General features: G+C 38.6%; 2 protein-coding genes across 4 annotated transcripts; both read left to right on the top strand.

Annotated features, from left to right (window-relative positions):
- Positions 1-122: 122 nt before the first annotated feature.
- Positions 123-4345, top strand: LOC112179845. Of its 3 annotated transcripts, none has more exons than XM_040511708.1 (6): positions 158-274; positions 955-1101; positions 1585-1828; positions 2942-3073; positions 3174-3290; positions 3684-4345. In XM_040511708.1, the coding sequence occupies exons 3-6, from the start codon at positions 1586-1588 to the stop codon at positions 4023-4025; spliced, it is 834 nt and encodes a 277-aa protein (XP_040367642.1). In that variant the 5' UTR covers positions 158-274; positions 955-1101; position 1585; the 3' UTR covers positions 4026-4345. The 3 variants fall into 3 exon arrangements, with proteins under 3 accessions (XP_024174099.1, XP_040367642.1, XP_040367643.1); XM_040511709.1 differs by having other exon boundaries at positions 179-274; positions 935-1101; XM_024318331.2 differs by lacking the exon at positions 955-1101 and having other exon boundaries at positions 123-274.
- A 490-nt stretch (positions 4346-4835) lies between these two features.
- On the top strand, positions 4836-7973 carry LOC112175383. Its single transcript, XM_024313055.2, has 10 exons — positions 4836-5003; positions 5103-5214; positions 5556-5683; positions 5944-6083; positions 6211-6279; positions 6408-6543; positions 6762-6824; positions 6907-6950; positions 7314-7415; positions 7495-7973. Exons 1-9 carry the CDS (start codon positions 4907-4909, stop codon positions 7398-7400), a joined length of 876 nt encoding a protein of 291 aa, XP_024168823.1. The 5' UTR covers positions 4836-4906; the 3' UTR covers positions 7401-7415; positions 7495-7973.
- Positions 7974-17275: the final 9302 nt, after the last annotated feature.

Genomic DNA, 17275 nt, shown 5'->3' with positions numbered 1-17275 from the left:
TAAGAATGATTATTTTTTCACAAAATAAAATAGGTGAAATTACGACAGTACCCTTGAAAAATTGGTACAGATAAATCTGGTGAGGGAGATTTTGGTCAATGAAGAAAGTGAGATTCTAGGAATGGCTTGTCTATTTGAGTGGATAAACAACATAGAGCTTCTATTCTTCTCCCTAATTCCTACGAGTCTCTGTGTTCGATTTCCGACAAAGAAAAACCCTAAATCCATATATATATATCCACTCTGTCCTCCCATCGAAGCTTGTTTTGGGCAGGTTAGTGCTTCGAAATCTCTACCTCTATAACGTGCCGTTAATCTGATGCCTCAATTTTTTAGGGTTTTCGGTTTCATTTTGTTAGTTGTTTGATTTCTAACTAGTTGTGGGGCGGGTGGAATTAGCAGCGGCATTGAAATTGTTTTCGTTTTTAGGTTTAATTTTTGGGATTTCGGTTCTGATTATGGTGCTCCCTTGATTCATCCATGTGTATATTATGCTTTTTTCTATAAGAATTCGGTGTCTTTTGTGCAAAGGATGGACCTTGTTTCCAAGTTTTCGTTTTCGATAAATACTCAAAGTTCTTTGTTCTAAGCAACAAGTTTTGGTCTGGTAATTTAGGCTTCAAGAACCTGGGTATCATGTATGTTGTTATATGAGGTCAGTTACATGTAAAGGATCGGTGGAGGCGGTGACCTTTTTAACATCGTCATTCGATTTCATGGAGATAGAATGTTGATGCGGCTTGGATGTTGTGTTCTTAGGGGTTTCTCAAAGTAGATTATGGATTGAAGATTTTCGGATAAATGCATCTTTGAAGTTTTATGTTACTTTACCCAAATTACGTAATGCTGGTTGCTGGTTGCTAGTTGCTTGCAGTTTCCGATTTGAAATTTTTGTATGAACTTGATTTTGCGGTGCTTTTTTTTTTTAATACAGATATCCATATTCTTTGATAGGAGTTAATTGTATACAGAGCCGGCTTAGAGCAAGTGCAACATGAGCAACAGAACAGGGCCCCCAAATTTTGGGGCCCTACTTCAAGTTCTAAGAAGCTTTAACACATATAGAGAAGGGCCTCACTGCATAATCTAGTTGTTGTTCAGGTGGCACTGAACCTTTGTTTTTCCTCCTCTTTAGGAGTTCGATCCCCCCCTGCATGTCTCTTGCTTCAATTTTTTCTTTTCTTTCCTTTTCTCCCTTACCCTTTTTTTGTTTTTTGTTTTCCTTCTCCTTCCCTTGCCATACTTTCTTGATTTTATTTTTTGGTGGATACTGCAGGGCCCATATTGTATTTATCTTTGATAATTCAATTGTAATGTTGCTTCTTTTAATGAAATTTTTGTAACAAGCTTTAGTATGAGTTTTTGTCTTTTCAAGAAGTGAAAAGGTAATATAAGATAAAAGATTTTTTTAATATAAAAAATAATTTTGTATAATATTTTCTCTATATAACAAAAATTTTCAATGGCATATTCATACACGACCGCAAAAAGAGGGCCTCACTTTTTAATTTTGCACAGGGCCTCGAAAACTTTTGAGACGACTCTGATTGTATATGACTTCTAACTAGACATTGGTAATTGCAGGATGGCATTGCAAGAAAGCTTAGATAGATTCAAGAAGCAGCAAGAGAAGTGCCAGTCGACCCTGACCAGCATTGCCTCTAAAAAGGCCGCAGCAAACCCCAGAGCTGTTCCCATAGCAGCTGCTAGGGCTCCTGCTCCACCTATTAAATTTTCAAATGATACAGAGAGACTCCAACACATTAATAGCATACGGAAAGGCCCAGTTGGAGCTCAGATCAAGCGTGTTATAGACCTGCTTCTAGAGGTTCATATTAAACCCAAATATCCCCTTCTTTTCTTGATGCAAATGATTAGTATGTTGTTTTATTCACAACTCTCCTATGCTTTTTCTGTTAATGACTTGCTGTGTCCTATAGTAGGTCTCAGCTGTTCCCATCCTCCCCCACTACACACACTTAGGCTTAGCAAAAGAAAAAACTTGTAAATTTTGTGTCTTCTGTACCAGAAATTGATGTTATTCTGTTGGAGGTATATAAGCAAGGAAAGATATAGCTCGTATATAAGTGTCTACATATATGTGTAGTAAACAGATGCAAGTTGCCTCCATATTGATGCAATGGTGCTTGGACTCCTAGTTGGGAGATCTATTATCCCATCTCTTTATTGGGAAAAAAAAAATTCGAGATCCCTCTATGGTATAGGAATTTATATATCTGAGGCTGTGGCTTAAGGAAGGTGTTCTGTTGATTTCATATGGTATTCTGTTGATTCATATGTATGGATGCCAATAATAGAGTATTTGTCTGGTTGGGGCTCTGTTTGTGTGTGTGTGTGTATATATATATATATATTTTCTTTTTAAACTTTTTCATTAATGATGTTAGGAGGGAAGCAGTTTCCCTGTAGAATATTATGTGATAAAGCAAGATGGGTTCAGTTGGAGTACTAATAATTCTTGAAATGTGCTAGAATTGATAGATTATGAATGCTAACCACCATACTATTTTTGACTTTCCTGCTTAGACCAATAGACCTTTTATACTCCCTCCATTCTCCTGATGTTTCTTCCTTTGTCTGATCTGTCTCTGTGCGTGTGTCTAACTTTCATTAATGATGTTAGGAGGGAAGCAGTTTCCCTGTAGAATATTATGTAATAAAGCAAGACAGGTTCAGTTGGAGTACTAATAATTCTTGAAATGTGCTAGAATTGATAGATTATGAAAGCTAACCACCATACTATTTTGACTTTCCTTCTTAGACCTTTTATACTCCCTCCATTCTCCTGATGTTTCTTCCTTTGTCTGATCTTTCTTGCTTTGAGCTTTTTCCAGCAAGTAATATGCTAAGTTTGCTAGGACCAGTTGAGAAGGATCACCATCTGATGACTATGAGTCGTTATGTTTACATATTTTTGTAGACAAGGCAGGCCTTTACTCCAGAGCTAATCAATGAACAATGTTTTGTTGATGTGAATGCCAACAAAGCTGTCTTTGACAGTCTGAGGAATAACCCAAAAGTTCATTATGATGGGAAGCGCTTTTCTTATAAGGTAAATTTGAACTGTATCTACCAGCATGTCAAAGCTAGCACGCGTAAGTTTTTGAATTTTTGATTGAAGGATTACATTGACTTGTATTTTGTATGTGCAGTCCAAGCATGCTCTGAAGGACAAAAATCAACTCCGGTCCTTAATACGGAAATTTTCAGAGGGCATACCTGTCATTGATCTGAAGGATTCATACCCAACAGTGATGGAGGATTTGCAGGTATATGTTATTTGTACAATTTTCTTCTGTCATGAAAATGAAGTTCATCAAATAGAACTTATAAATAATTCAATATTAGGGATCTTAGTGATTTGCACCAGAAAATATTAGGTGCCTATGCGCACGTGTGTGTGGGTGTAAATAGATTAGTGTAAAAAGTGTTCTCAAGTTTGGTTGTAAGATGGACGTTTGATTAAGGCTGTCTTATTGTGTTTATTCCTCAATTGAAGTTGCAGTTTGTCTATGAAGGAAAAATGTCACATACCTGCTTTTTTCATCCAAACTCTTATGGTTGAAGTTTCAAACAATCTGGTATCTGTGGTGATGTGAATTATACATATTCTTTTGGATTACTGTTCTTACAAAAAAGCTTGAAATGTCCACTTTGTCTAGGCTTTGAAAGCTGCGGGTGACATATGGCTACTTTCGAACTTTGATTCACAAGAGGACATTGCTTATCCAAATGACCCCAGGTTGCCTTCTACTAAGGTGGATGATGAGCTTAAACTTTTCTTCAGGGGGATTGAACTGCCTCGTGATATGCTGGACATAGAGAGGGATCTTCAGAAGAATGGTATGAAGCCGGCCACAGACACTGCAAAGAGGAGGGCTGTTGCCCAGAGTCAAGGCATTCAAGCCAAATCCAAGCCCAAGAAGAAGAAGAATGAGATCAGCAAGAGGACCAAGTTGACCAATGCCCATCTTCCAGAGCTTTTCAAGGATTTGAAAGGCTAGCTGAAGCCATTACTGCTGATGGCTGACGGTCCTGTGCTGAGATACAATTATCCAACTTGTTGTTGCAAGAATTACGCTAATAGGAACTGTAAATTTTGGATCATAGCATTTACAATCTCCACAGGATTTCATATTACGTATGCCTACATCATGTAACGCACTCTTATTTGACGTTTGACTTTCTCAAAGATAAAATAAAGACAAGACAAAAGGTGGTGTTGTTTATGTTGAAATTGGCGTTTCGTATTTCCTGTATGGCAGAAATGATGTTCATTAAGGAAAATCAAGAAGTGGCAGTGTCAGCTGAGAGGTTTGCTTTATTTCAGTGCGATTCACTGGAAGTTAAAAGTTTTTTCGGAACTTCTGATCAAATAGACTATTTAAGCTTAAAGCTTTGCTTATGATGGACAGATGTATATGTTTGACAAGATCAAATTGAACTTATGTTTTGACATTACGTTTACTGTTTTATTCTTTCGATAAGAAAATCTTAAATTAATACATTTGACTGTTTAGTTTCTTTAATCGACATCAAGGTCATGGATGCTATCAAAAAAGATGAACATATATATTCCGCAGATTGAATAGATAGGTGTCCATCACTCAGACGACCTCACCCCTCCACTTCCATTAGGAATATCAAATCGGAAACAACACAACACTTGCCGGTTGTTTGAAATGCACAACATTGAGGGATAATTTGGTCATTCCAAATAAGTTAAGCGCCAAATTTAACCCACAAATTTAAAAGTTCGTTATTTTCCTTGTCCACCCATTTTGTACTGGAGGAGATTGGGGGACAGTTTTGATATAAAATCACGCTACAGAGACACTGAGAGATTAGACACAACAACCAAAAAGGGCTTTGCAGAAGCACCATCATGCTCATTCAAGCTCATTGCTCCACACTCTCTCCTGTTTCTCTCACAAACGCTACCCGCCAATTCCCTATCATCTCCCGCCCTGCCCCTTTTAATGGTACTATACATTTCAAATGTTCAATCTTTGCCCTTTTCGGTTTCCATTTTTACTGGAAATTTTTGTTTTTTGTCTGATATTTTGTGTTTCTCGGATCAGTGTATCGATCGAATGGAGCTGTGAGTTCGTGGCTGGGGAGGAAAAAGAACCGGGGAGTGATAGTTTCGGCTTCTGAGGAGCAGAGCTCAAGCCCCAATTTGCAGAAGAGAAGGTTCATAATTGTTTCTTCTATTCTACTCCAATACCCATTTCTTTTAGTTCAATTTTTCACTTTTTTTTCTTTTTTTTTTTTTGAGGGTTTAGGACCATAGGTTTTTGACCAAATTATGTTCAGGACCTGTTGATTTAGCATAGTATGACAATGCCCAGGAACCTCTGGAATGTGTTGAAAATAGCACCTGAGCACATTTTCGTTTAAGCTGGTTTACCAAGGATAAGTTCTACAATGTGTTTAGCACTGTGATTCCTCAAGCATTATTCTTTGTGTTTAGTTGTGTAAGCCCAATGCATATGGTTCCCTAATAATGTTACTCTAATTTCTGTTATACATAGAAAGATCATCGAACACATATGTCTGCTCAAATCGAAGGAGGATTTATCTGATGAGGAAGAGAAGGATATGCTGGATTATCTGTATACAACCCAGTATCAAATGAGAGGCATTGTTGCAATATCATTAGGTGAGCTTTACATGTCTGAGTCTAGCTCAAAGCTCTCACGAACATTTAATGAATCCATGATTCGAGAACGCCACTTTTGTTTTTCAAAAATTGTAAGATTCAAACACTTCTTTTGGTTAGTTTTTCAGTTGTCTAATTTGAATTGAGCATGGGCTTGTATACAGAACCTACTGACAAACTTTCCAAATGCTCATGCTTGGCCGTTTTCTTGTATATCTTGATTAACTTTCTTTGATTTATTTGCTCAAACACTTCTGTAGGACGTATCGGTAATCAAAATCCCGACAAGTATAGCTACGCTTTCTACCTGCGTTTCCAGAGAAAAGAAGACCTTGTAAAGTTTTACCAACATCCTTTCTACTTGGGAGTTCTCAAGGATCATGTATCGCCTTACTGCCATGTATGCCCTGACATGTAAACACCCGACACTCTTGTCTTCCATTTATTTACTTTTCTGCTGAACCAACTTTGTTTTGAGTAAATAAATAATTTTTCAACTTAAAAGAACTGACATTTGTACAAAACAGGAATTGCTAAATGTAGATTATGAATCTGAAGTAGAAGATGATATCCTGCCTATATTTCGAAAAGGAGAGGTTTGAAGCAACATCCTTTCTGATTTGAAATATCTTTCTGGTTCTAAATATTTCCATATCGTTTCTGTTTCTGGTTTCTGGAATCCCAACGTAATTTCTAAAGGAATCCTGATTATTTTTGCAATCAGGAATTCAACTTTGGTGTGGAGTTTGTGCTTCTGATTTCCTTCGTCAATAATGCATCTGATCATGTGGAAGATGCATTGGTTTCTTTGGAAGGGCTGCTGATGGGATTCCAATCCTTGATTGTCCAATCTACTCAAGGTTTGTTTGAACTAACAGCCATCATGCTACTGACAGTTCAGTAGTACATTTCTCTTTGGAAACTAAATAGCAGGTCAACCTGATCAGTAAAACAAGGAATTTATGTTTTCTCTTATTCTATCTTGTTTTACCTTGGCATCTGTTTATGCAATAACTATTCCGATGATATAGTAGGAAGATCTATTTGTGCTATGAAATAACTAGTATTTGATTGTCAGGTGTGAATTTTAACCCCAGCAGCAAGGAGTATACACATGGAGTAGTGATCAGATTTCGGTCGTGTGAGCTCTCGTTTTCATTTTGTAAATTCAGTTAAATGCTGCCTTCATTTTGTTGACTGTCATCCTTTGGTATATCTTGCAGTTGATGCTTTTGAGATATTTTTCGGAAGCTCAGAATACAAAGACGTAAGAAGCCAATATATATGTTGTTCTGCTTATTTATGTAAATTCTATTTGCTTATCCCCCGACCCACCAACTTCACTGTGGCCTTGCTTTTGAGACCTTGCACTTTAATCAATATTGATATGTTAGATTCTCATCTAGAACGTAGAGATTCCATGATAATATTAGTGTTTCTAATGTTTGAGCTATATGTTCTTAGCTTTTTTCAGCATTTTTCTTATACCATCTTATAGTTCTGAGTCCAGTGAACTGGAGGTTCCCAACTAATTTTATGGTTAACACATTTTAATATAGCTCTCGAGATTTTTCTCTTTTTCAGTAAAACAACATTCCTTTTCACTTTTTGAAATTCAATCACATTACAGTTATGGAAGTCAAAGTTCGAGAAAATCACTCAGAAAACACTTTCTGTCCATTTTCTAATTCAACCAGTGGGTAGTGAGATCATGTAGCGAGGATCCCATGAGGTTTGTTTACTATATTTTTCTAAGCCAACCCATATTGAACAGATCGCTTAATCTTATATTGTACATAAATTCAATGCAGGGTTTCAACAGGCATTCTTGCTCACTTTCTTCTGCTATTGGCAAGCATGTGCAGGCCAGTTAATCACCTTTTACTGAGTGCATTGATTTAAATAATCTGTATTTAGTACTTTTTTACAAACGCTGTCTTGTCTAAATGGAAAGATGTCGATTCCGTTTCTTCAAGGCTCTACTGGGAAATTGAAATTCAAGCAATATAATCAGTCCAATTCTTAGTGACTATAAGAGAAAACTGACTACTATTTGAAGATGTGAAAGTTCTGTGTGATAATTCTTATCTGTCTTCAGGAGTTCTGGGTAGGTCTGACTCAAAAACTTCCACAGTTCTTTCTCCCTAATTGAATAAAAAAAACCTTCTTTCCTGGATAAATATGAGTCGCATGTTGAACAATTTCTACCTTCTCATTTGTCCTTCCTCACATGGAAGTTACATCATAGAAACCTTCCAAATGTATTGTTTGACCTCATTGGCAAAAACTTAAAAACAAACATAAATGTTCAAACAGACTATGAATATTTTATATGTCAGCTACTTAACACTATTTAATACTCCACAAGAACCAAAAATTTCTGCCCCTACCATTCAGGCCAAAATCAATTAGATGCGTATGCATTTTGACTTGTTATGTAAACACTGCAGCCTGCAGCTCCTTTAGAGAAGTCACATACTTCTTGTTAGTGATGTTACTCCAATTATCATCTTTTTGTACCTTGAACCTTTCCAGCAAAAGCTTTCTCTGTAGGTTCTGAAACTTTTTCTGATTTTGAACTCTTTGATATGTCTAAGATATAATAGGTGGGAGTTCCCATCTAGAGAGGATGTCCTTTTCTTCAAAAAGAAAGTGAGAACCTCCTTATTCTACCAAATGACCATATAACAGAATAATCGGAACCGTTCATTGTTTAGATTTCTTTTCAAGAATTATCCTTGTAGAAAATCAGCCCAAACAGAGATTGTTCAGGTTAATACATTACGTATATATTCACAGCACCTAAGTTGGTATACAATATGTAATAATAGCAGCCCTATACAAAATTTCTGGAAATCAACATGATTGAACTTTAAGACCAAAAAAAATAAAATAAAAATATAATTGAACTTCAAGCAGCTTTTGTAGATTCTCCCATTCAATCAAGTACTGGTACAGACTTGCACTTTCTTCATAAACTCACCTTTCCTGACTGTATCTATTATACTATTACACATCTGTTTAGTAAAGAACAAAAAATAAAAGAGGAAAATGATTTACAAACTGCAAAATTTTGTATGACTAAATACACATAATAGCAAGAAGCTAATGATCAGTTGTGAAGTGGGTTTGGTCCTGCTGGAACTACTCGTAGAGAAGCATTACTAACCACCGGGTCAACCACATCTCTGTTGGCTCCCTCTGGAGCTTTTGCAGAGAAATGCCATGAAACCTGGGAATTGGATTCAGTTTTCTCTGTTTGCTTCGCTCCTTCACTTATCTTTATGTGGAGCTGACGAGAATTTGATTGCTGACTGATCATGAGCATGATCATGAACATCACAAATGGAAGTCTGAGATTCTGAAATCCCATGAGATGATCAAACTCTAGTATTCTTACAGAGAAAAGAAGGAGCAAAAGTTAAAACTGAGTTTGTTTTCAATTCTGAAATGCAAGCAGGTTTGGAGTCTTTTTAATATTGGGAATCAGGAAACTTGTGGCAAATAGAGCCAAAACTCACAATTAACTATACTAAAATGACATAAATGCCCAATTTTTGCCACAAATTTTCCGCAAGTATCATTTAATTTCCCAAATTGCCTAACCTTAGGAAAACCATCTTGCACTTACTATCCATTCTGCTCCTTTATGCATATTGCTGGTCATTTCGCCTACGGTTAAGGACCAAGCAGGTCATTATTCAGGAACAATTAATCTCTTTGGATACTTTAGAAAGCTTTGAGAATTGGACTATGTGATCCAGGTCTTTGTATTAGTTCTGTAATTTCTTTTACATTTGAGGCTTTTAATATATGAGCAGTTAAAGGCTAATATGGTCCTTTAGATGAATGATTATTTTTTTTGGTGACCCCTTTAGATGAATTATTAGTACCCAATGGAGTGCTAATTTGAAAAACGGTTTCTGAGGAGCTGCCGGAGTTGACTTTGGATTGGTTTGTTTCTTTCGGATGCTCGTTTAATTAGCTTGATAATTTTACTGGTGCTATAATTATTGGATGAGACTTGGAGTACTTGGTGCAAGATGCCACAGCCAAGTGGCACCCACTTTTGGCATGCATCCCATCACATGTTCTTGTTCCAAGCCATTGATATTATTCCAATTGAACGTTAAGGGCTAGCCATCAGATGATTGATTAAGTATATCTTCATGCAGGGTTATCAATAACATGAGGTTGTAGCATGTAGATACAAACACATAAAACCCAAATGTGGGCACCAATGGATACCTCATCAGTCCTTCAATCTTCGAATCATGAGTAATAGGACCTAAACGTACGCTATTACGGGGTCTCATGTACATTAACGGTTGATTGTTGTTCAAGCAGAGATGCTCAAGAGAAACAAATTTCATGAGCTATTTGCATAAGTAGGCAAAAGCCATCAAGTTTTGTAAGGTAGAGAGAGATTGTTACGGTCAAATCAGGAGGTTTTGATGTTTGCTTTCTGTGGCGTGTAGTCTGAGATGAACTTCACCCATTCAATTCATAGAAACGTCATCAGCCCTGGACTGAGTCATAGGATATCAATGTTCTGTTGTCACTTTTGAAGAAATATGAGTAGTGGCCGGTGATTTTACTAATGTCTATTTGCCTGGCTGATAACGGTGTTGCATGGAGAAGAGTTCACCCATTAAAAAACTTAGTATATATATTCATATGTTTTTTTCATTTTCTTAAAATTATAGAGTAATGCGTTCGATAAATCGTCTCAAAGAAACTAAGTAATAATTTAGACAAGTCTATCAATATAGTATAGATGCTTATAAATTTTACCCTTTAGGCGAAAATTCTTGAATCTTCCATTGTGGGACCGCTCTCTTCTTATATAAACACATACTAGGATTTTTCAAGTATAACATACGTACTATTGACGTTTCTACTAAATTCCTTGATCTAGACTACAATATCTTGGATGCTAAGAATCCAAATTTCAAACCCACGTCATATTAAAAGAAAATTTTCAAACAGGGAATCTTAAACAAAATCTGGCCGGTGATGGCGAAGTAGAGCTTTGGCTATCAGATTTTAGATTAATTTCAAAACATTCTATTTTTTTCCGTGAAAAATGGATATGAAAGTCTTGTTCATCGATCATTTGATTGGATGCAAGTTTAGAGTACAAAGACCAGGCATGGTCAACCATATCTATCTGATAAACTACACCACAGATTTTTTATTTTTTATTTTTTTGAAACGCTACACCACAGATTTAGAATAGCATAGTTTCATAGACAGCATGACAGGCTAGTTGAAACTTGAAATATTCTTTAATGACCTGTTTTGGGTCCTAATAATGGGGCCTAATTTCGATTACAGATTGAAAATTATGGACCAAATACTTGATTTGATTAAGATAGGGTCTAAAAATCCCTAATTTTGTTAAAATTTGGTGCTTCATGCAACTAAAAGTACATAAAAAAAAGGGTCAAAATCATCATTTTTGTTCTGACTGCAACAAGTACTGCTTTTAGCATAGTTGCTGTTTCTGTATTCTTCATGGATTAAGTCATGGCCACGTGTTTTGGTTAATATATAGGAATATTCTAAGTAACAGTGGGGAAAATGGGGATTTATCCGACGTCAATACAGTTTTGATCTTGAACTTATATGGAAGAATTCAGGATGTTCATATCAAGAACATTAGAAAATCAAATGATGCCCTGAATAATCTATTGCGGACTCCAAATTCAGAAAATACATATTACTTGTAGCAGAAGTTAAATAATCATCTTATGATTGCCTTCGGAGAAATGTTTTATTCAAGTTAATGTATAAGAATTTATAACTACCCCTAGTTTATGAATATCTTAGACTATAATTGATCATTCTGGGATCATTCTGGGTTCCTCAAAGAAATTAGATACTAAGCATATAGAAGTGACAGTAAAAGCATTCTAGCTAGAGCAGAAAAAGGATCATAAACTGAGTAGAGAAGATCGAGAATCTGATAAGGAAACAAAGCTGCATGCTTAAAAAGCTGTAACAACTACTAACAACAAACAAAGGCTTCATAGAAGTTCTTAAGTATGAAAACTAAGCAGAATGAACAGGAAATTGTGCATGAAAGAAACCAAATTAAGATAAATCATTCCACAGGTACAGCTCAGAAATTTCTTATTCTAACAATGTTCAGTTCACCATATATACAAGAATGGTTCCCCAGCAGACGGTTCCTTCTCCCATATCAAAGTGCTGCAAGTGTACTCACTATGTCCTTTCGCCAAATTCCAATGTCGGACCACCCAAGCTCCCTTCAGTAACAAGCATGAGCTGGCAGATACGACAGTAGTCTGAATTACAAAAAATATAACTTCTTCGTCCCTGAGGCCCATTCAGTGATAGAGTTGTCAAGGGCACACGCTATACATAAGCATAGCCTGGTGCTGGAAGATCGACCATCATCCACAAGAAGGCAGAAGGCAGTGACACAAGTTCAACACTTCCAAATTTTTCATGTTGTTCAGTATGTAAACCAAGGCTTCCTTCTCAACCAAGCTGCCCTGAAGACTTAATTAAGTTCAGGATATAGGCTGCAATGGTCTTGCCAAAGTCCACCACAAAGGGGCGCATAAGTTTGAGTTCAGAGAAATTAATTCTTGCAATGAGCACCGATCAACTTCACCATTTCAAACTCAAAGAAACAAAGTGGCATAGTCATTGACTCTTGTTGTGCCCAATTCTTTATAGAGTCTTCAAATCCAGCCGGTGTTAAAAGATTCCGTGGTGGGAGAACAGGTCTTTTCAGTTTCGAGGTTCTGCAAGAAAGATTGCATCACGCCATGCATCAATTTATCTTTCCAATGGCAGCTAGACCAAATCTATGTATTAATGAGTTAATACATTAATGTAGACTGGTCTATGTCACGAGCCACACTTAAGAGTAGTGCTATCGTGACACTCTGTGAAGGAAATGCCTAGAGGAGCGAGTCTTGGAGTCCAAGGGTGAGCTTGAAGCTAAATGGAGGGCGAGTGGCATTGTCGTAATTAAGTAGAAGTTCTGGTTCAGAGGAACCTCGGTGCCACATGGGCTAATTCCGCTGCCTATAAAGTCGGCCCGTGACAGTTGGTATCAGAGCCAGGTTGGTTCATTCGTGGGGAATGGCCTTCCATGGCAGGAGTGAAGATTGGGATCTCTTCCGAAGTGCTACAAAGAGGATAACAATTGAACAACGGTGAAGAAATCCAAACAAGCTAGTTAAAGCGGATGCATTGAGCAACCAGGCGTGAGTTGCAGCCTTGCTCAATTAGTGAAAAGTTGAAGGAAGGGCCGAGAAGTGCCCAAATGTTGAGGAAACAAGCAAGCTGGGAGCCGGAAGAAAGAAAGAAGTGTATTATCAAGTCGTTGGCACTTGTGATGGACTAGTGCAGCGTCCAATGAAGAGTCAAATGAGCAAATCAGAGGATAGAGACGCATTCTTCTTGAGATTATAAGTGATAACTCATAATTTCATATATTTTTATACCCTTAAATGTAAGATTCTCGGCTTAGTTCTTATCATTTTTGAGTCATTTACTTTGTGTTTGTGTTTTGTAGGTTAAATTGGAGAAAAGAAAGATTTGGAGCTTAAAATCAAATGCAGGATTGAAGGGTGCTTGCTATCCTGAGCGTCCAAAATTGTCTCTGCTTTGCGTCAACTTCACAGATTAAACTGTACCTTCTCAGAAGTAATTAGCAGGCAAGCCTTATACCATTGGAAAGATACGGATGTTAGCTTTCTAAGGAATTTTACAAAAGTGGATTCGCATTTTTCTGGAGGAAGTTATGATGATTTAAGTGAAACTAGTTCGGGAATGCAGATTCTGACGGATTTTGCATATCTTTTGGGAATCTGACTTGTGAGGCCCAAGTCCGTTGTTCTTAGCACTTGAATGGAACAAGGTTGAACGTGTTTGACATATGTGGAGTAATTTCTTGCATTGATTTTAATAACCCTGCGTTCCTTTGGAGAGAAGAAAGCTATTCCAAGTTGGACTAGAAGACCGAAGAAGCCCATGTCAAGTAGGTTTGGAAAGAGACATACAGGGCAGAAAACCTAGCACGTCTAGAGACACAAGAGGCAGTATATTCTACAGAGAACAAGGAGAAGAGAAGCTCTCACCATCGCTGGACCAGATCGAGTTCCTCAATTCTTCCATTGTTTGTTTCATGTTTTCTTCGATTCTAGTCATGTTTTTCATGGTTATGGATTGCTAAATTCCTAAGCTAGGGCTGAGATGAAGCCCCTAGTATGACTATTCTATTTGTTTAGTTGGTTGCTATTGAATTTCTAGATTTCTATGTTAAACTCTTAATCACCGTTTCAATAGAACTTTTATTCAAAATCTTTGCTCAGGATCAATAAGACCTAGGTTTTGTTTATGAGTTATTTGGTTGGAGAACATGATGCTTGATCAATGAGTAGATGTTTTCTAGGGTGCCAAAAGATAATTCAATCTTGTGATTAGAGAGTTGTGAATTGAGAATACAAGTGCTTGATCATAGTCGATATTCTTGTTTGCATGGTTTCCTAGTTCTTTTGTGCTTAATGGAGTTGAACATGTTTGCTTGGACCTGATCATTAAGTGGAGTAAATTATAGTTTGGCTACTTGAGTTCTATCAGGATCAATAAGTTGGAATTCATAGGTTAGAAGAACTTTGGCATATGTCTGGGATCAATAAAGCTTATGTATGGAAATCTTTAGCATGAAATCTAGAGAATTCAATTGTTATCAACTAGAGAATAGGATAGAAGTATTCGGTGGTTGATTCAATACTTTAGCATCTTCATAATTTGTTCTTAAACTTAAAGAAATCTCATTGCTCATTCTTGTCTTTAATTTTAGTTTTTCTTTCTTTAATTTTTTGTTTACAACTCAATCATCATAAAAATCAGTTTGTTTCACTTAAGTATAGCACATTTGTCATAGCAAAATTGTCTCAATCAGTCCTTGAGGGAATGACCTCGTGCTTGCACCTCTATTCTACAATTGATTCGTGCACTTGCGAGTACTAAATTAAACTTGACAACAATAAGTTGCGAGAGGAGAGCATTTCTCAAAGGAAGTTATATGCCGTCATTCTCCTTGAGACTATAAACCGCCAAGAGAGCGCATTTCTAGAAAGATCCTTGAGATCATAAGCCGCGAGAGGAGCGCATTTCGCCAAGGAAGTTAGAGCAGTTCATTGTTGCTCCGAATCGGAGATGGTCAAGTTCATGTAAGCCACAACAGTTAACATGAGTTGTCAGCTATCATATCAAGAGAAAGTGAGTTAAGCAACCTTCCTTCTGGTTTCAAGTGAGCTTATGCAATGACCCAAAGAAAGGTCGAACAAGTGAAGATCGGAGGCCATGATGGCCAAGTATATGAGGAAGTGCATGTGGTAAAGGCTGAAGAGGGCCTAGTGGAGGTGGATAGTGCCAATCACAGTGAGAGAGAAGATCGAGGACCATGGTGGTCATATGTCTGTACTCGAATGAACATGCGGGATGATCACAAGTTATGTGTAAGCAGAGTGCTACGTATGTGGTAGGCGAAAGAGAAAACCTTACCCAGAGGGGTGCACTTCCATCAAAAGGGGTGTAAGCAAAGTGTCATGTGCATAGTTTGTTGAAGGCTCTTGTCCGAGAGGGGCACACCCCATCAGAAATGTGTAAGCAGGGTGCTGTAGCGGAGAGCTGGAGAACCTCGTCCAGAGGGACACATTCCTTTCAAAGTTTGTGAGGATACCGCGTGGACATGGGAAGGAAGAATTGTACAAGGTGTAACCTGGATGGGCACTATTCCAAAACAAGTTTCAAGAGTGAATGTCGAAGAAAAGTGGGGGATCCCACAAAGGCCACAGGGGCCACAAGGCAGGGAGAGAAGCAGACTCTGAGCAACTGCGTATGTGCAAGGAGGTCTTAAAACAAAGATGGTTCAAGCCGGAAGACAACCCCAAAGGTGCAACTGCGAGAGTGCAGGGCGTCTCGCCAAAAGATGAGTTAGTGAGTAACAGAAAGGGAAGCTGGAAATCCTAGAAGAGGACCCAGCATGATTAGGAAAGAAGGTAAGAACACGTGTGGCGGTGGAATGTTTACTCTAGATGGCTGATGCAGAAGTGGTGTCGAGCACATGAGCAGTGTGTTTGTTATCTCTGGCCAAGTTCACAAATGAGCGCGAGAAGGTTGTGGAAAGACTGTCATCTGTCAAGTTCACGAGTGGGCGTGAGAAGGGTATGATGAGAGAGTGTCATCTGCCAAGTTAGTGAGTGGGCGCGAGAAGGTTGTGACAGGAACCATCTGCCAAGTTCATGTGTGAGCGAGAGAAGGTCGTCACGAGAAGTGATTCCAAGAATGGAGGGGCAGTAGTCAGTGAATGAAGCATCGATCTGTGTTTGCAAGCCTATAAAGTATCTGGAAGAAAAGAAGGAGCACACGTCAATGAGGGCATTGACATTATAAGTGGGGGAGGATGTCACGAGCTGCACTTAAGAGTAGTGCTATCGTGACACTTGGTGAAGGAAATGCCGAGAAGAGCGAGTCTTGGAGCCCAAGGGCGAGCTTGAAGATAAATGGAGGGCGAGTGGCATTGTCATAATTAAGTGGAAGTTCTGATTCGAGGTACTTCGGCTTGGAATTTGTAAAAACTCAAAATACGAGAAATGTCTGAGACGTCAAAACGAGTTCAACGCACTTGACAACATGCCATTTGGATTTTCTATGAATTAGTTATGGTATATTAGTCTCCTTAGCTATTTTGATGTTTCCTCCCAACTTGGTCATTTAAGCAAAATATGCTCTATAGGGGGAGACATGGTGTCAAGCTCTCCAGCACTCCTGGTGCTGGCCTTCATGCATGGGGCACTAAGAGTGAGCTTCTCCTAGGCACTGGTAGGGGCCTAGGGGGCCAGGCATGTGTCTTTAGAAAGGGGCAGCATATGTTTCCATGAGTCAGGATGTCTCGTGGACGGTATTGGTCGAAAGGCCGATATTGCTGGTCGGCGTCGAGGACGAGATTCGTATGAGGGGGATCCTTATGCCATCGGCATTAGACAAACATGTGGGCATACGAAAGATATGTCGGGACCCCGTGGTGCTCATTGGCCACGAACCAAGCGACATGGGCACATTGGGGTTCGACCTTGCCCAAAGCAAAGGGATGCCAGCAAGCACGGGAGGAGCAACCCCGTGCTAGACTGATGGAAGCTTAAGAGGGGCATCAAGGATGATTTGCTCACTTGAGAGGCGTGCCAACAAGCAAGACGGCATGCCCGCTTGAGGAATGGCCTATGGGCTAGAATATGCCTTGGAGCCATGACAGTCATCAAGAAGAGAACATGGTAGCCTCGTTAGGTGGGAAAGGCCGCCATACGACTTAGATGGTTATTAGGATGGCACACAAGGCTTGAGTACGTGGATAAGTGTTGCCCATGAGCCAAGTGAGTTATGCAAGTGATGCTCATGAGATGCAAGATGCGGGCATGTGCTGCCTAGGAGCCAAATGAGTTGTGCAAGTGACTCTCACGAGGCGTAGGATGCGGGCATGTGTTGCCTAGGATCCTAGTGAGTCATGAAAGTGATGCCCACGAGGCAAAGTATGAGGGCTTAGAT

The sequence above is a fragment of the Rosa chinensis genome, chromosome 7, assembly GCF_002994745.2.
Source record: "Rosa chinensis cultivar Old Blush chromosome 7, RchiOBHm-V2, whole genome shotgun sequence".
NCBI classification, from domain to species: Eukaryota; Viridiplantae; Streptophyta; class Magnoliopsida; order Rosales; family Rosaceae; genus Rosa; species Rosa chinensis.
This window is presented reverse-complemented; position numbering and strand designations above follow the sequence as displayed.